This window comes from Notamacropus eugenii, chromosome 1 (assembly GCF_028372415.1).
Source record: "Notamacropus eugenii isolate mMacEug1 chromosome 1, mMacEug1.pri_v2, whole genome shotgun sequence".
Classification (NCBI taxonomy): Eukaryota; Metazoa; Chordata; class Mammalia; order Diprotodontia; family Macropodidae; genus Notamacropus; species Notamacropus eugenii.
The window spans coordinates 419,425-439,307 of record NC_092872.1 but is presented as its reverse complement, the minus strand read 5'-3'; the positions used below and the strand labels follow the sequence as shown (position 1 = coordinate 439,307).

The 19,883-nt window shown below is 41.4% G+C and overlaps 1 protein-coding gene across 3 annotated transcripts in view; it reads left to right on the top strand.

Moving 5' to 3' along the window:
* RAMP3 (receptor activity modifying protein 3) overlaps nt 1-19,883 on the top strand; it is a 68,057-nt gene that overhangs the window by 10,052 nt on the left and 38,122 nt on the right. The window contains exon 1 of one of the 3 annotated variants that reach the window (XM_072649272.1): nt 3,800-4,427. The exons of 1 other annotated variant lie outside the window; for it this stretch is intronic. In XM_072649272.1, coding sequence (XP_072505373.1) covers nt 4,376-4,427 — 52 coding nt within the window. In that variant the 5' untranslated portion in view covers nt 3,800-4,375. Of the gene's footprint in view, nt 1-3,799; nt 4,428-5,454; nt 5,703-19,883 lie in introns of those variants that run through there. One more of the 3 variants, XM_072649255.1, reaches the window with a different exon arrangement.

Sequence of the window (19,883 nt, the reverse complement as noted above, 5' to 3'; positions counted from 1 at the left end):
AAAGGCATTTTGCAGACCTTAAAGCCTATACAAATATGATTCACACAGGTTGTAACTCCAAATCCAATGCTTTTGTCTCTGTCCCACAGTTACATCTCTATGTAATCAGTTAAAATTTTTCTTGCCGTGTATGTAATATGGACTGGAAACAGGGGAGAGGCTTAGAGTATTTTAGGTCTTTTGGAAGCAGGATGTTAGGTATTAGCTTGCATGCTACTAACTGGTTATTGAAGGGTGACAAGGGTTTGGGAATATAGTTCTGCCACAGGCATAAGAATACTGGAGTATAGCTTTGAAGGAATGGACACATAAGAATGGAAGGTACAAGCTATGTGGTTTTAACAGAGGTGCTCATAAATAACCTTATGTGGGGGTGGAGTGGGGCAGGAAATGTGACCTGAGGCAGCTAGGTAACACGTTGGCTAGAGCTTTAGTCTCAGAGATAAGTTCAAGTCAAGCCTCAGACACTTACTAGCTGTGTGACCCTGGGCAAGTCACTCAACCTTAGCGTCCTTATCTGTAAAATGAGGATAATAAGAACACCTAACTCTCAATGCTATTATGAGGAGAAAATTTATTGTGACGTATGTACATGTTAGTTATAATTACCATGTTACTATGTAATTCAAACTCCCTCTAGTATGTCTTGGAGGATGAGATGATGGGGGCTGGTCTCTGGTTTTCCAAAAGTGGATTTGGAAAGTAACGTTTTTATAGGCCATTCTCTCCTTTTGAAGGTATGACAGGAGATAAGTGACTGCCCCATTTGGTTTTTTAAACTAAGGAGCAATCTGCCTCCTCTTTCTAACCCCCCCTTTCCCCTTCCTTCCTGCAACTCTATACAGGCACCAGGCTTGAAAGAAAGAAATCCGAGGCAATTCTTCCCTTTCCCTCCCTCCTCCTCCATGCCATTAACAGGCCTAGAGGGCCATCACTTGTGACCGTGACTTACTGGCTGAAAATTCCTCCTTGCCTCATAATCTCTCTCCTATTGGCCTACAACAGATCCTCTGTCCTTATCATATGGTTTGAAATAAATCAACCAATATTTATTTAGCACCTACTATGTGTGTTATGAGATATAGCTTTGTAATGGTTTGAGTTGGAAGGATGTGGGTTCAAATTTCAACTCTGACACAAGTTAATGTATGATATTCAACTGAGCCTTTGATGATGCTCTAAAACTGATGCTCTGGTTCTTATCTGCTTCTATAGAATGAGTATTTGTGGATAGAATCACAGGTCTAAACATTGTGGGAGAGTAAAACCCCTTCTCTTCCCTTCCTACTTCTTTGTATGTCTCCCATTTTGTACTCTGGGCTTTGGCCTAACTGGGCAACTTACAGAGGGCTTTGAAAGTTTGCCTTCAGGGGCAGGGAGCAATAGGAAGTATGGGTATCCAGAAATAACTACAGTTACGTCATTCCATAGGTGTATTCGTACCAAGGTATTTATATTCATGATCTGTTTGTATGTGTTATATGGGGGAAGCATCTGATTTTTGGACTTGGTCATTTTATTTTAGTTTATTGGGAACTGCAGCTTGGGTGAACTGACTGAAGAGTTTAAAAATCACTTAATGATTTCTAGATTAATGGACCTCCCAGCTGTCATAATACGGATGTGGTGCTAGCTCTGTTGTCTTGCAGTGGGCTGCTTTCACTTGGAATAATAAATTTGTTGTATAACATGAAACTATACAGTCTACCAATGCTGGGGATGATGCCTACATTTGGTATCTGGAATATTTGGTATGATTTATTGTAATTCAGTGAGAGGACCAAATTAATATCACCTCAAGTTTCAACTGTATTAATTCTACAATGAAATTGATTTTATGCTGTATTGATTTTTATAATTAAATCTATATCTGCCTAGCGCTCCCTTTTTATGTCCTTGAATTGAGCTCAGGAATTCAGTTGTCCCTCTGAGTTAGTTTGAAATTATAATTAAAAGAAAAGTTGTTGTCTCTCATACCAGTTTATTTCCAGGACATCTATTTGCTGTCTTGAAGTTCCACAAATTAACTTGGTGCCATCCCCAAAAGATATGTCATCAGTCCTTGCCTGGCCTTGTGCAATTAGGGGAGTTTTTATCTCTTTCAAGGAGACAGCAAGTCTAGTAGATCCCCTCACAAAGATTACAAGATGGAGATTGGTCCTGTAAAGCAATCTTCATTGTTGCTGTTCATTTCTTTTATGTCTGACACTTTCAGATGCCATTGACAAAGATACTGGAAAGGTATGCTATTTTTATCCAGCTCATTTTACACATGATGAAACTGAGGTAAATAGGGTTAAGTGACTTGTTCAGGGTCACGTAGTAAATGTCTGAGGTTGAATTTTAACTCAGGTCTGCCTGACTCCAGCCCTGGTACTCTATCTGTTGCATCACATAGCTGCCCTTCATTATCAGAAAAGGGGTGACTAGCCACACTTGAATACCAACCCTCTTTTCTTAGTATAGCCAATAGTAATGTTCTACAACTACCAAGACCTTTTCTTTGTTGTATGTCAATAAAAAGGTACCTTCCTCACTGGGATCCCTGGCTTTACTGAGGTTTACTGACCTGCTTTGTTAACAGATATGCACATCACTGCTAATAAACTGATTTTGCTAGGAGTTGTGTACCTCAGCTTGCCTTTCTTGATTTTATTTGCCACATCCACATTACATATTGTAGAAGTGGTGATCATATTCAGTAGCTCCCAGTTTTAAAATGGCCTTATAATGGTACAGTAAATTTGACAAGAGATTTGCTGTTGACCTCCAGAACCACTCTTCATGTCTCATGAACTTCCTTAGATGGAGAGAGCTCATCAGTTAAATTTTTTTTGGAGGAGGAACAATCCTTTGAAATACAATTTTAAAATTTACTTAAGTTGAAAGGTACAAATGATCTTGACTCCTTTGTTATATCAGTCTCTTTTCTCTCAGAAGGAAGGAAAATGAAAATAAATCTTAAATATGGGGAGAAAAAAAAGTAAGGTCATATCTTTCAGGATTAGATAGTGGCATAAAGCTATCACCAGTGTCAGTACTCTTTATTAAGTGTTAACCACATTAGGAATTGCAGAAAACTCCAGATAGAATCTTTGTGGTTCTGATGAAAATGACATTATGTATTACATTTGTACATTAAAATGGTAGCCTGATTTACCAGGAAGAGGGACCAACTTGGAGCCAGAAAACTTGGGCTCAAATTCTCCCCTGGTCACTGACCAGGGATCATGAGCAATTCACTTCTCAGAGCCTCAGTTTCCTCATATATATGGCTACTAGTACTTGTAGCAATGTCTTATAAATGCTATCTAACATTACTATTATCACAACTTAAAGAACATAAGAAAAGCGTTTAAAGGTTTGGGAATTGGCAGCCCTCTTTGGACAGCCCTTCCGCTGATATCTCCTCTTTCTATTTAGATTCATGTCAAGGTAACTGGGTGGTGCAGCGGTACCCTGGTGTCCTCCAGGAATAGCTGTTCTTGTTTTTATGGAGAGGCCAAGAGAAATCAGAGTAGTGTTAGCAGTGCCCCTGGAGAGAAGGGAGAAGAGGCTGCTTAATGCACCCTAAGCACTGGTGCTTGAAGAGAGAAAAAGGTGTGTGTGTGTGTGTGTGTGTGTGTGCGCGTGTGTGCGTGTGCGTGTGTGTGTGTGTGCGTGTGCATGTGTCCCCATATCCCCTAAGACCTCTGAATGAAGGTGTTTGGAGAGTCTTGCCAAGGAAAGGAATGAAGACAGGACAATTAACTATACACAGGCACACGTGGTGCTGATGCACAAAGAAAGCAAAGGACACACACACATACAGCACACACACAACTCTCTCTCTCTCTCTCTCTCTCTCTCTCTCACACACACACACACACACACACACACACACACACCCCTCTCCTCTCCCGTCACAGATTTTTTCCTCTCTCTGTCCCTCCTTGCTCCAGCAGTCCTGCCTCTCAGTGGTTCCGGCCCATAACTCCCCTGGAGGATCCCAGAATAGCCACTACATCCTTTTCATCCTTCAACCCCAGCGAAGAGGACCTGCCGTGGGGGGAGGGTACAACCTCCCCCTCCACCCCCCCCCCCCAAAGTAGAACCAGGACAGTTCCAGCGGTTGGGCGCTGAGGGGCGGTCTGCCTCTGCTTGGGAGGTTAGGTCGGCTCTCCTCCGGCTCCTGCGCCCGGACTGGGAGAGCAGACGAACGGAGCCAGGGGAGCACGAGTTGCGGAGCAAAGAGCCGGGCTGCCGGGCGCTGCCGCAGCTGCTCTCCTCTCTTGGCCGCCTCGGACTCCCCCTGAACCCCGGCTCCTCCTTGGATCCTCCCCTCCACGCCCCTCTTGTGGGAGCCTCGCTCGGAGGGTTCCCCGGAGCAAGCTCGATGGAGCCGCGAGCTCGGCGGCTGCTGCGACTTCTCCTGGTGCTGCTCTGGGGTAAGCAGGGACAAGGGCGTCGGGGAGGGACAAAGGGGCCGGGAGCCGATCGGGCCGAGGGCTCTGACCGTGGCTCCGAGCAAGGTTTCTCGGTGCAGGGAGCCCGCGCCGCCTCCCGCTGGATCCTCTAAGTTTTTCCTGTGAAGTCTTGTCTGCCCGCCAGGAACTGTGTGCCTGGGAAGCCTCGCCCTCCCTCCTTCTGCCCTGCCCTGCCCAGCCCGGGTACAGCGTGGGCTTGAGCCTCTGGGAACGAGAAAGGAGCTGTCCCTGCTGTCCACCCGCGGAACTTGGGCGCGTGGTGCGGCTGGTCAGCAGGACTGCGAAGGGGATCCGGGGGTGGGGCATTCCACTGAGCACCTCTCTCCCTCTCCCTCTCTCCCCCTCCCTCTCCCTCTCCCCCTCCCTCTCCCCCTCCCCCTCCCCCTCCCTCTCCCTCTCTCTCTCTCTCTCTCTCTCTCTCTCTGTCTCTCTCTGTCTCTCTCTGTCTCTGTCTCTGTCTGTCTGTCTGTCTCTGTCTCTCTCTGTCTGTCTGTCTCTGTCTCTCTCTGTCTGTCTGTCTCTGTCTGTCTCTCTGTCTCTGTCTCTCTCTCTGTCTATCTCTCTGTCTGTCTGTCTCTGTCTCTGTCTCTCTCCCCTCTTCCACCTTCTCTTCCCCCTCCCCAGCCCCCCGCCCCAGTCCCTGGCTAAGGAGTCAGAGGAGTACAAGAGCTGGGTTCTTGGCTGGAGGTGGGGTCTCATTGTCCCAGGCGGGGAAGGGGAAGTGGATTTGGGGCCGGGCAGTGGTGGTCTGGGAATTCTCTGGCCAGAAACATGGTATACCTGGGAGGCGGCTGGACTGTAGCCGAGAAGAGGGACCTGTGTTTTAGGATGCAGCGTTGGGTGCATTGCTTTCCTGTTTCATTTGTCTGCTGGATCTTTACTTTTTTGGGGGGATGGGGTAGATGGGGGAAGGAGGTAGGCTGAGAAGGGGAACTGGGAAGATACATGGACTGAGAACGGGTCTGATAAAATTCCAACATCACCTAGAGATGCGCTTCAGTCAAGTCAGTAGGCTTGGGTTAGAGTCCGAACTTTGTTACTGACTACCTGTGTGACCTTGAGCAAGTCATTTCGCTTCTCTCGATATCTTTTTCCTCATCTCTAAAAAGACGAGGTTGCTGCGGATGGTCTCTAGGGTCCCTTTCAGCGTCGAGAATGGCTCACCTATGAAAACCAGAGAGGATTTTATATATTTTTCCGCCTGTGAAGATGGGGGCAGAGGCGGCGGTGGCTACAGTGAGTGCCCAGAGGAAAAGGAATATTAAGAGTTGTGGGAAGGCTGATCTTTGAGGCAAACTGTTCTTCACCCTTTCATGGCTTTTCAGTAACTGGGATAACCGAGGCACAAGAGGCACCTGTTCTAACGGGTCCTAGGGGCCAGGAGTTTCTTCTCTCCCCGAACCCCCTCTCCCCGATCTCTCCTCTTCCCCCTCCTTCCTTCACCTCTCTCCCTCAACTCTCACCCCTCCCCCCCCCCCCCCCCGCCCCCACTGGGGTTTTGGACTAGGCTGCGGCTTGGGCTCATTCTTTTTTTCCCCCGGCTAAGGAGTGAGATCTCATATCTAACACTGCAGTTTTTGTGGCAGGGACTGTCTTGTTTAAATGTTGTACCTCTAGCTTCCCCTCCCTCTCCCTCTATCCTCTGCTTACTAGTACAGTGTTCTGTGTACAGAGGCCATGATGAATATTTGTTGAATTGAATTGTGTTGGATTCCCTAGATTGAAAATGGAAGACATGGAGGAAAAAGGAGATGAGAATTAGGCGCTGCGGCAAGGGTTTAATTGGGATCTCTCAGAACTGAACTGATTGTGTGAGAAAACCTATTTGTCACAGTTGCGTATTAGTAGGTTTTTGTTGCTATTGATCTTTTTTGGTGGAGAGGAGCTGGTGGTGGTGCTGTGAATTGGATCAGAAACCCTCACTGAGGAAGAATAAGGCCAGAAATCTGTAAAAGTAAAAATACACGTCTAAGGTGATATGGAAGGAAGGATCCGTTATCCCCTAGAGTGGTTCCTCACTCTGTCCTGTCCTCCCCCAATCCAACTGTTTTTTTCTTATTTCTGTATCTGAAGCTTTCTTGGTAAGGTGATGGCATGACTTCCATTCAGTTTGCACAGGCTTGGCCGTAAATTGATACCATTAGATGTCTTGTAGGTTAACGCATTTTTTTTTTTTTAATGATAACATTAAAATGTTTTAACTACCCAAAAGAAGTTATACTAGAGTTTTGATTTCATATGTCCTTTAACCATAAGGAACCTAGAAATGTTTTTGGTGTTTGTGATGTGCTTTATTTTGAGTGTTAAAAGTGGTGTGGTAAGGATAGTTTGTATAGACATGTTTTTAAGCTGGCTTTGGGTGTGCATGGGTGTGTGAATTTTGTGTGTACCTGCCTCTTTGGCTTGAGGGCTAGATGGAAAGTGAAGGAAAGGAAACTTCCACTCCCTGGTTTTAAGGGAATAGCTCACAGCAGAAGAGCTCAGTTTTGTGCTTTTACTGTTACAATTCCCACATTCTCCACTAACCATTCAAAGGAGGTATCAGCTTCTCTTTGGATCCTGAAAGTGGTTATTTTGGTAAGTTACCTTCACGGATCTGGAGTTACAAAGTGTGCACCCCACCCTCCACGTGTGCTGATTGCATCATTAACTCTAATGCTTGCCTAGTCCAGATCTTTTACTTTAGCACAGGGAAGCTGAAACTGGAGCACATACTGATGCTGGAAAACTAGAAAAGGCTTATTCCATTGAATGTGATTTACTAATTGATCTCTCTGCCCCCATTAGGATGCATTAATAAAAGGAATGCTTTTGGTTTTCAAGCAGTTTGTTGTTCCCTCTTCCCACCTCTTTATTATTTTTCTTGGGCAATTCCCAGAGATTAACAGTAAGCTATGGCAGCTAGGTGGCACAGAGTGCCAGGCCTGAAGTTAGGAAGGCTCATCTTTATGAGTTCAAATCTGACCTCAGACACTTACTAGTTGTATGACCTTGGGCAGATCACTTAACCCCATTTGCCCCACTTTCCTCATCTGTAAAATGAGTTGAAGAAGGAAATGGCAAACCACTCTAGGATCTTTGCCAGAAAAACCCCAAGTGGGGTCACAGAGAGTTAGGATGTGACTGAAAAAATGACTGAGCTACAACAGCAAACAATGTGCTATCTCACTCTGTGGATTTGTAGCAGTTGAGGAGTGAGTATCTTGCCCAATATCCTTAGGTAAAATGAATATTAAGGAGCAGTGCCATAGGACGAGTGTTGTACAATTAGGTGAGTGACTGGGTGCGTGACATTTTAGTGCAGTTTCCCAGCTTGGTTACAACGTTAATGTAAAGTGACTTGATTGAGACAGCTTTGTGGGGATATTCTTGTAGTTTTTCACAACAATTTATTTAGGGTAACTTATAATATTGAAAATAGAATTTGCTTGTTTTTCAACTATTTTAGTAGGATTATTTCAGCAGAATGTAAACTCCTTGAGGTCAGGGACTATTTTTCTTCTTTGTCCTTGTGTTCCTAATACTTGGTATGGTGCCTTGGACATAATAAATGCTAATTTGCATGGTTTGTATTTCAATTGCAGGATTCTTAGAGCTGGAAGAGACTTGAAAAGTGATTTAGTTCAGTTCTGTTATTTTATAGATGAGCTAACTGGGACCAAAAAGTGACTTACCCAAGTCATACTGCTAAATTTTGGCAGAGCTGATGCTGGAACCCAGACCTGTTGGCTCCTACTTCATGCTCTGCCGATGATATCCCTACCTCCTTCTTCCATGGTGATCATCCTTCCTTATTTATTTTTATTTCTGCACATCTCACTTTACATCTATTTTTTTCCATTTATTGCTTGCCTGACACTGTAGTCTGGAAGTCATTGTTTAAAACAAAAGAAGTGAATGTAACACACACCAATTTATTTTTAGGGTCTGTATGTGCTTTTTTCAGCTTTTAGCAGCAAAGAGCATTCGTATTTTTAATGTATTTCATCCATTTAATAATATAACAGGCAGTATGAGTTGAAAAGGCACCCATTTGTGTTTATAGAAAACCAGTTCCACGTGTTTACCACCTGGGATGAGGTTTGTGTTTTCTTTATGGATAGGTATTTAGCCATTTACTTAGTGCTGTTTGTTCAGGTTCATTGTAGATCTATTATACAGTCATAATGGGGGCCATAATTCAGTATATGAAAAGAACACAGCAAAACAAAACCGTTCAGTGATTCCAGTCTTCTGTTCTGAGTTTGAGAGAGTAGAGCTGAGGAAAACTGGAAAGTGTAAGGAAATGCAAATCACAAAATGCATCAGAACCCTCTGTCTTGACACAAAACGTGTTTTTCTGCAAGTAAGAATACCTGATTTGTTCTACACTGCTAACTTTACTGTTAAAGTTCTGCACTGGGCTTGTAAGTTCCTGAACCTCATCAGATCACCCAGTCTCAGAATCTCCAAGGTCATATAGCTCAACCCACATATGCTTCATCAGGAATCCCCTCTGTGACATTCCTAATAAGCATACATCCAGCCCTCATTTGCATATCTCCAGGGATGGGAGCCTACTACTTCTTAAGACAGTTCATTTTTCAAACAAACAGACAAAAGTCCTAATAAACAAAAGTACTTCATTAGCAGCTTCAGCGGTGTCAAAGTGAATAAGTGTGGTCCTTGATTTGTTGTTATGTATTTTAATTCTGCAAATTGCTGTCATTCTCCATAGCTAACACAGATGGGCATCTCATGAACTACATGGATGGAAATTTCATGAATTGCACAGGCTTTTCCAGGTGGTGGCAGCAGAAGATGTCCCAAATTCATGCCCTAACTCCCCACACAAAATCTTCTTTGGAAGAGATATAGTTTGTTACTTCATCAGAACTACAAATAACAGAGAGAGAGAGAGAGAGAGAGAGAGAGAGAGAGAGAGAGAGAGAGAGAGAGAGAGAGAGAGCGCACTCCTTTTTCTGCCTTTTGAACAGCATATCTTAGTTGATCATTTGTTGTTTTCCTTTTGCTTGGGAAGTCAAAGAAAATAAATACAGTAGAAACTGTTTCCTGAAACCTCAGCTTTGTGCTCTGGTGCTAACCCTAACCCTAACCCTAACCCTAACCCTAACCCTAATCCTAACCCTAACCCTAAATGCACTTCAAGTGTTTGGAGGAAGCTATTTTGCCTTTCTGAAGTCTTCTCTTCTCCAGGTTCAGACACACTCACTTCATTTAACTAGTTTTCACTTTTTTTAACCAGCATACCAGATCTTTATCCTTTGTATGAGAATTTTGCACTTAGTGGATTTACTTGACATATGAGAATCTAAATTCTTGATGACATGGCATCTCATATTTCTCTGAAAAAATTGAAGCCATTCACCAAGAGCTCCTTCTCTCCTCCTCAAATCACACAATTCAAATGCCTTCCACCACTATCTCCTTTGTCATCCTTGTTTCATATGACTCTCCTCCTCCTCTTCCTCCTCCTCCTTCTTTCTCTTTTCCTTCTCCTCTTTCTTTCTTTCTTTCTCTCTTTCTTTCTTTCTTTCTTTCTTTCTTCTTTCTTTCTTTCTTTCTTCTTCTTTCTTCTTCTTCTTCTTCTTCTTCTTCTTCTTCTTCCTCTTCTTCTTCTTTCCAGGATCAAATAAAAAATACTCTGATTGGCTTTTAAAGCACTTTATTGCCTGGTCTCTTTCCACTTTTCCAATATTCTTATACTTTTTTCCTTTCCACATATTCTATGATTCAATTACATTGACCCCCTTGCTTTTCCCTAAACAAGTCACACCATCTTCCAACTCTGCTTTTTCCTTGGCTCTCACCCATGCTTTGAATTCTTTCCCTTCTTATCTCTACCTCCTGGTTTTCTTCAAGTCTCCTCTAAAATCCCACCTTTTGCAGTCTGCCTTAAAGGTAGTGCCTTCCCTCAGAGATTAACTCCAATATGTCCTCTCTCCCTCTCCCCTTTCCCCCCTCTCTCTTTCTCTCTCTCTTTTATCTCCATCTCTGTCTCTCCCTCTTTCTGTTTCTTTCTCTTCCTCCCTCTGTCTCTATCTTGCTGTCTCTTTCCTCTTTCTCTCTCTCTGTGTCTCTCTTCCTCTGTATCTCTTTTCTCTCTTTTTCCTTATCTCTCTCCCTTTTTCTCTGTCTCTCTATCTTTCTCCTTCCCTCTGTCTCTGTCTCTTTTCTTTCTCTCTCTCTATCTCCTTTTTCTCTCTCTGTCTCTGTTTCTCTGTCTCACTGTCTCTTGTCTTTCTTCTCTCTCTGTCTCTGTCTCTCTGTTTCAGTCTCTTCTCTCTCTGCTTTGTACATAGTTGCTTGCACGTTTTCTCCTTCATTGGACTATTTAGACTCCCCCATTAGACTGTGAGCTCCTTGAGGCCAGGGACTATTTTTGCCTTTTTTTTTTTGTATTCTTGGTGCCTGCCACAATACCTGGCACATAATAAACATTTGTAGACTTGAACCTTTCTTTTCCTTCTTGACTTATTTTCACTTTAAAATAAGAAAAATGAAAGGGAAATTTTATGAACATCCAAGACCTAATCAATAGTCTTTGTATCTTTTTCTCCTTCTTTTGCTTTTTCTCTCTGCTTCCTCTTTTGTTTATAGTTAATATTTATTATTGTTGATACCATGATCTATAATATGCAGTCCATGACTTTAAGGAACTTGTAGTAGAGGACATAAAAATATACACAGATATAATATGTATAACATAATATGTATAGTATATCATATATATTATAAATATATGAATATAAAGAAAACGCAAGGAAACTGAATTTTAGAGTTGAAAATGATTTCAGAGGTCATATAGTCATATCTCTACCTGAACAATTATACATAATGAAAGTCATTCTGAGTCATTACAATTTCCAGTAGAGATCAGAGATCATGGACTTAGAGTGGGAAGGGCTCTTTGTCATCATCTGGTCCAATCACTTAATTTTTATGGATAAAGAAACTAAGACTTAGGGAGGCTAAATGTCTTGTTCCAGATCACACTGGTATTAAGGGACAGGAGTGGGATTTGAAAGCAGGTGCTCTCCCTAGTGAGTCTTCTTTTCGTAGCTCTGTACTACTCTTGCCCTCTGGTTGAACATTCTCAAAGGCTTTTCATGTATTAACATAGTTCAATACCACCCAAAGTTCATATTCTGTAAACATTCAGGTCAGATGAGGTGGAGATCAGGTGAGGCTGATAGGTGGGAGTAGTGTGGAACTGTAGCTCATTCTCCCCTTTTACTCTAGCCAGTGCCTAGGAGGCAGTGGGGACTTTAATGCTTTGTCTTTCCTTGCAAGGATGGCATATGGGCTATTCCTTTTATTTTTTGCTAGCAATAGTTGTTTTTTCTGAGAAAAAATATTTTTTGCCATTTTCTCCTCAGAATGGGTTAAAGGATAGAGCAACATGAGAGGTGAATAAATATGATCTTATTTCTAAGGCATAGACTAATCTTAGTTGTTTATGCCTAAGAAAATCACTTTGGAGATTAGTGTAGTTTTGAACTGCTGCAAGCATACAAGTTCCTTAATTAGAACTGTATGAAGGAGAAAATTGCTTTGCTGGCAGAAAACCACATTTTCTCTGGTTTTGTAGAATCTTAGCAATTTTTGGTTTCACCTTAAGACTTCTGGCTGTGGGCCATCCAAGTGACAGGACACAGAAATGAGCAGCACTTTTCTAGGGTCAAATGTTTTAAGTCTCCCCTCCCCTCCCCTCCCCTCCTCTTCCCTCCCCTCCCCTCTCCTCTCCTCCTCTCTCTTTCTTTTTCTCTTTGGTACTGATCCTCCTTTCTTTTCTTCCATCCACTTCAATGAAATTCATCAATCTACAGAAAGCTCAAGAATGAGATATTTTGACCTTAGCGTTTCTCTCTGATACCCACAGTATGCTGAAACTTGGTTAGTCTCTTGATCTTTCAGATTAGGGGTTCCAGTTCCCAATCTTTCTTCTAGGGCTTATGAATAAATGACCAATTTGTCCAAAGCGCTTCACAGCTTTATCACTTTATTTATTGGAATAACATTGTTTTTGCCCAAAGTGCAAGACCACATATGGAATGTAATTATGTATAGTTTTGCATAGAATGAAGTTTTTTCTTAAGCTATAAAGATTTATAAGATGGGTCTCTTAAAACATAAGGATAATGACCTGTGTTTGGTAGAGAGAGCAGCTATGTTAGTGAAATAAGTTTTTTGGGAAATATTGAAGAAAATCATAAGCAGAGAATGGGCAGAAGAAAGGTTGCTGCATGATTTTTAGTAACGGAGGGAAAACATCTAAAGTAAATTCCTTCAGATAGTTAGAGACTTGCAGAATGTTAGACAAAGGCTAGATTGCCCCTTCGAGATAAACTAGTCTAAATTTTTCGTGTTACAACTGAGACTCAGAGAGACCTGCCCATGATCACACAGCTGGAGTCAGGATTTGAAAACATGTCTTCCATTACCAAGCCCAGTGTTCTTTCCCTTATATATCACAAAAAAGATCTGAAAAAACTTTTTAGTATCCAAATTGATTGAAATTTATTTATTTGTACTTTGTAGAAAGAAGCTCATGGTTTAAGGTCAGCCCTCTCATTTTCTGTGGATCAACTTCTTATATGAACAGGGAAGGCTGAGAAGTTCATACTGATGCTAATTTCTCTGTCATTTAAAGAGCAGGTCAGCAGCCTGTAGAACTGTGAACTGCAGAGACAAAAAAGTGAGTGGAAAACCCATCGTGTTGATGTCCAATGGGCTTATGTTGCTCCTACCTAATTTTTACAACACAGAAGCTTTGTCTCATAATAGATGTCAACAGCGTTACATTTCTACATTATTGCCTTTCTCTTTGTGCTTGTCATAGCATGCCTTTGAGATGTCTTTTCCATGTGCAATCATCTCTTTCTAGCCCATGGAGGGGAGCTGATAGCTCCACAGCTGAAGAAAGATCTCTCCTTGTCACTTTCTTAGTGGCGCTGCAGGGTAAGCTTTGTCCAGAAAGGTGTGATATTATAGGGCAATTAAAAATCTCTGGCTTCGTAGTGTTGAAAATTATGTTGACTGAGTATTCCATGATTCCCAGCCCTGCTTATTCCCTCCCAGTGTTGGAGGAGGTTTTGGTGGAGAAGGAGACACCAAGTCTGCAATTTTTTTCCATACTTGCTCTTTATAACGGTAACCCTACCAGCAAATTGTCAGGTTCCTGCTACCTTGGGGAGGAACTGAGATTCAGGGGTTCAACTTCTATCTGAATTGTCTTCAAGTTACCTATAAAAGCTGGTCCCACCTTGAAGCCTTTGCACATCTTCAGTGATCAGCTTGTCAATGTGTTGCTACCTTGATGTACTTATAATAAATTGCTTTTAATTTTCTTTGTACTGAGTTTTGCCTTATTAATATGGGCAGAAAGCCCAAATGGAGAATCTTCCTTTCAGCATGAGGCTGCTGTTAATATAATTTTCTAGAGAAGGGAGGAAACCTAACTAGAAAGTTATAAGCTGGTTTTTCTTTAAAGATTTTTTTTTGGTCACACAATAAGAGATGGAAACTACTTGTTTTTTCATAAGGGTCAAGAAACATTTGTAGAAGGCAGCAAAGACAGTAGAGCAGTAATTTCAGGATGTGGTTGGACTGGGACAGCTAGGTGGCATAGAAACTGATTCAGGAATCAGAAGGACCTGAGTTCAAATCTATCCTCAGACACCTACTAGTTGTGTGATCCTGGGCAAGTCACTTAACTCCAATTGCCTCCAAAAAAAAGACATGGTGGAATTATATGATGTTGGAAAATGATGTAAAATTTCTGGAGATAGTCCAGCCTTTGTCAGTTTCCTGAGACTAGTGTGGCCCTCCACAGTACCGCTGGTCTTTGCTTTCACTGATATCGGCACTTCCTCTAGTGATGTTCTTTGTGACTTAGCCACCTCCTTGTATTTTGAATATATATGCCGAAATAAACTTTTTCTTTATGCTATATCTATTTATATGTGCGCTTACGGCATCCCTCTCTCCCTCCACATGTGAGTAGAGATTGTTTCATTCTTTATTTTGTGTACTCAGCAGCTAGCATGGTGCTTGGCACATAGTAGGCACTTAAATACTTGTTGATTGGCTTTTATGGACTTCAGCTTCCCCCTTGATAAAATGAGAATATTCAGCTATGTGGTTTCCATGGTCTCAGGGCTAATTGTTTAGACTTTGATGGCTTAGAATGAGTGTAAATAGTAATTATTTTCACTTTTGGCAAGAAAATTTGAGAGTCTTCCTCTTCCTGACTGATGTTTTTGTGATGGTAAATTAGGCCATCTTTTGTCACAATTCTTGCCTAACCTTTAGTCTTGTTGCTAGGAAAAATGGAGGCCTGTGAAATGCCTTAATTTAGAAAGGTCAAGGTTATCTGATGTATCTTGATTCTGTCCACCTTCTTCTGAAAATTTGTGCTGGGGGCACATGTTTGCTAGGGGCCGTGAAACCTCCAGGATGCCAGTGGAGGCCATGAGCTGTCCATCAGATACGTCTCATGTTCATAGTGTGACCAAATCATCTCTTTTTTGTTTTTTTCTCAGATGTTTCTTGGTTGGTATCCTTTACCTGCTTTTCCTATTTAATACTGTGTAATATGGCATGGCCTGCTCATACTCATCATGTACCTCTCCTTTGTCTATTGGATGGTCTTCCATTTGAAATCTCACTGGGAATAATGTATTTTAGGAAATCCTCCCAAACCCTTTTAGCTAAACTTGTATAAACCAGTGTAATTAGAACTGAAGGAATAAAGGGATCTTTTGAATTAATACTCTGAGTGTGCTCAAGATAGACGGATGGTCTTTTAACACAGATTTGGTACCATATTGATTTTTAAAATGAACAAATGTAGAGCAATGGGGAGAATCATGAATTTGACCAAAATAACTGACATCTGTAAGAGGGTTTTTAAGACTGAAAAAAGCACATTCTCTGTTACAACCCCCTGTGATATATAGGACAGATATTTTTGTCCTTATTTTGTAGGTGAAGGTACAGGCTCAAAGAGGTTATGTTATTTCCCCATGTTTGCATGGTTAGTGTCAGAGTTGAAATTTGAGTTCTTCTGATTCAGAGCTTGGCCGTCTTTCCAAATGTGGAAAGCAATGTGTGTGTATGTGTGTGTGTGTGTGTGTGTGTGTGTGTGTGTGTGTGTTTGTTAAAATACATATGCAAGTATATAGGATGGTAGAGCTTGAAATGATGGATAGAGGTGGTCTTGGAGTAAAGATTACTTTTGTTTTGTTGTTTATCAGTCAACAGAGATTTTGTACTGGTCCCACAAGATGTTAAAAGGTGCTAACAGAAGGACATTGAAAAATTGGATAGTGCTCTTTTTCTAGGAGTTTTTGGGAGCAAACTGGACAAAATTTGTGCAAGATGAAGGGGCCTGAATAGGTTGTGAACTGTAAGGATTGCCCACATTGGTAAGACTGTAGCTCCATTGAAGCATTATTCAACCCATGCTCATGTCCAGTGAGCATTGCTTTCTTTCCTAAGTTCACACTAACCAGGAAAAACATCAATTATTCTGGGAAAGGTGAAGAAAACATTCTCCATTAGATATTCTGAGGTCTCTTCTGAGAAATTCTGTGAAATTTACTGGAGATTTGATGTTGGGTTCAATAGTCTAGTTACTAGAATCTATTTTTTGTTTTTTTTGTGAAAAATTGTAACAATTTTCACCTGTTTTCTGGTTACAATGCTTTTTTCCCACCATGTCTCAAATTTGTTATAGTAATCCTTCATTTGTAGATATAGATTCTTTCAGTATCAGATGGTGTAATTTATCTATATTTAGATGCTTGACCAAATTTAAAGAGGATACTGCACTCTTAGTTTGTCCTCAATGATGATTGGACTACCCTTTGCAGTTTGGAGAGCATTCCTTGATGGAGAAAATGGAAAAAAAGAGTGCATTAGTTTCCCCTTCCTCTTGTTAATTACATGACACTATTAGGATAACGAATTTATGTTTGTCTGGTACTTTTCAGTTTACAAAGTGTCTTCATGTGTGCTCTCATTTGATCCTCATAATGACTCTAAGAATTAGCTAGGACATGCGACAGCTCTGCATTCTTTATATGAGGGAACCAAAGCCATGAGAGCGTTTTAGGGCTTTGTGACTAGGAATGGCAGGGCCAGGGCTTCTGACTATTTCCATAGACTGATTGGGATGCATCTCTCTGGTCCTTCATCAGGTAGGGGGCATTATTCCTTCCCACTCTTCTTGTTCCAAATATAAGAATCTTTAGCATTCTCTGTGCTCCTCACTTCTTTTCCTGCCCTTACAGACACTATTTTTTAAAATATATATTATACATACTTATATATAATATATATGTGTGTATAATATGTATATATATGTGTGTGTATGTGTGTGTGTGTAGGATAAATACACAAATGATTGTGGTACATGAGAAATTAGGAGAAGTGCAAAGCAGAGGCTCCACTCAAAGTGCTTTGAGAAATCTAAGGAGGGACACATCACCATTTCTTGGTGGGCAGTTGAAGATGTCAGGAAAGACTACATGGAATGTGTTAGGGAATAACCCAGGCAGGGGGGATTCAGATGACCTTTCTTGAAGTTCTCTGTGTGTACTATACCCCCTCAGAAGGAAATGAAAGCCACATATACTTTTTGTGCTCCATCTTGGAAAGACTTCTACATTCTAGTCCAATACTTGCCACTGTACTTGGCATATAGTAGGCACTTGCTATATGTTTATTATTGATTGATCTTAGTCAGAAATTGAAAAGATAAATAGATCTTATTCATTTTAGTGCCTTGGTCACTTCCATGTAGACTTCATTACTGTTTGTCTTTCCATCTCAAAGAACTAGACACCAGGAAGGTGATGTTTTGGCTTGCAAGTGAATTGGATCTAAGCTGTGTAAAGTCATCAGCCTCACTGTCCTCCAGTGCATTGGAGGCCAGTGGCAAGATATAGGTCAGGATGACTGGCAATGACTGTGGATGCAATGGGGAACGTTGGCCTTTTAAAATGAAGATCTTTCGCTCCTCCCAGTTGTCTGGGGCAACACCTATTCACTAGTTAAAGACTAGGTAAGAATTGAGGCACAAGACAGCCTAGTTTTCCTTCACAAAAGAATCAGTCTGGGAGGGGCAAACCCTCAGAGTTTCTGTCCAGAACAGAATTTAGCCAGTGGGGTAAGGAATGCCGTTTGGAAATCCTGACTCTCAGTTAAAATACCAATTCTCAAAGAACTCACGTTTTTAACAAGTCATTAGTTTTGAGGATGAAAACTTATCTCCTGGAGCATTCAGACCCAACAATCAAAGTATAAAAGAGAATTAAGTTTGAGAGACAAGTTTATTATTACAACACTGTGCTTTTTGCCAAGTGGTGATTGACATTTCCTTGTCCCCGAAGATTGCTGCCAGGTTTTAGATGTTCTTATTCTCCTCTTCTCTCTAGTGTTCTGACAGCTCAGAACAGTGGAAGTGAACTATTTTTCTTGACTTTTGCAGCAAAAACTAATCTTATAGGCTTTTGTGAGCACTGAAGTTGTGTGTGCATGTGTGCGTGTGTGTGCGTGTGTGTGTATGTGTATGTGTTTTCCCCCTTCAATGGAACAAATTATATCAATGCCCTCAGAGGCCTGACAAGCAGTTGACTCTTCTTAGAGAACCTTTTCCTTGGTGAAGAAAATAAGTCAGAGAAAACTGGCTCACTCAGGTGTTCTGTGGATGAACGCTGTGCATGGATGTTTACGATGTTTATTTCTTTAGCGAATTAAAAGGTGAAATATTCTTAAGGAGCTACATGAGGGCATCTTATTTCTTTTCCAGAGAATAAGCCTTTTCGTACAACTTACCCAAAGGGGTGTGTACAGTTGGTAAAAGGGGAATATAAATGGGTGTTTTTGAATATTTGGTTGTATACATTTACATGTTGGTTTGTGGCGTAATCCTTTTTGTCAATGGAGGGAAGGAGATTAGTATTAATCTTCCAGTCTTGGAAACTGTCTACTGCCTTGATATTGTAGGAATTTGCTCTGCCTCCTTTATGGAAGTCATTTCATACTAGGCGTCTGTCTCCAATAATATAAAGTGATGGTGGTTCTTTACACCTTCCTGGGTAGTGGAGAGAACACTGGAGGTAGAATAAGAACCAATTTCAAGTCTTTGGTCTGTTATTTATTAGCCATTCGACTTTCAATCACGTCATCTCTCTGCTCTCATTTTCGCCATTTTTAAAATGACAGAATTGGATCAGATAGTTCAGGGCTTAGCACGGTGCCCAGAACATAGTAAGCATTTAATAAATACTTGTTGATTGATTGACTGACAGTCCGGAAGGTCTCTTCCTGCTCTGATATGCTGTCATTGTTTTAATAGTTATGGAATGACACTTGAATGGAATTTCAGAGGTTATCCAGTTCAGTCCATACCTGAACAGGGAACGCTTCTACAACATCTTTCCAAAATTGGTGCACCACTGTTGGAGGGCTTTCAGAAGAGGCTGGAGGATCACTTGTCAGATGCGGTCTGCACAAATGAATGGTTAGAAGAGAAAGGATTTATTAAGCCATTACTATGCGTCAGATACTTGAGATACAGAAGCTAAAACGATACTCCAGGAATGTTCAATCTAATAGGGAATTCTGATAGGGACAGTTTAGCTATCTGTCTGTCTGTCTGTCTGTCTGTCTCTATAAAGGGAGGAGAATAATAGGGAAAGAACAGCAGAACAATATACAGAGAGAGTCTTATCCTACCGTACATTATAGCTATGTAGTCTTTCTCTACTATTATCCTTCATATATGTATATGTGCATATCTATCTATGAAGGGAGGAAAGAAAGCCTTTTTTAAGTACCTGCTGCTTTCCAGGCACTCTGCTCAGCACGTCACAAATATTATTTCATTTGATCCACTCAATAACCCTGGAAAATAGATGTTGTTATTATCCCCATTTTACATTTGAGGAAACTGAGGCAGACAGAGGTTGAGGGACTTGTCCAGGGTCACAAAATATTAAGTGTCTGATGCCATATCTGAACTCAGGTCTTCCCACCTCTAGGCCCAGAACTCTTTCCATTAAGCCTCCTAGCTGCTTATAAGGAGGTGACAGCAAGGTAAAGAAATTTTAGTTTGGGGAGTCAGAGGGAGGGTGAGAGGAATCAGAGCAGTTGATTAGCATGTCTCTGTCTATCTATCTATCTATCTATCTATCTATCTATCTATCTATCTATCTATTTATCTATCTGTCATCCATTTAATTTTAAGAAGCAATGGCAGTCATGATTTGATTACTATTTCTAGAGCAAAAGGTGGAAAATGAAGTGGGGGGAGGGAGAAGAGGCCTAAGGCTGGAGGCAAGAGATCTGGAGAGAATGAGTGAATGTGAAGTATGGCCTAGGGCCTGTGAAATACAGAGGATATGGGAA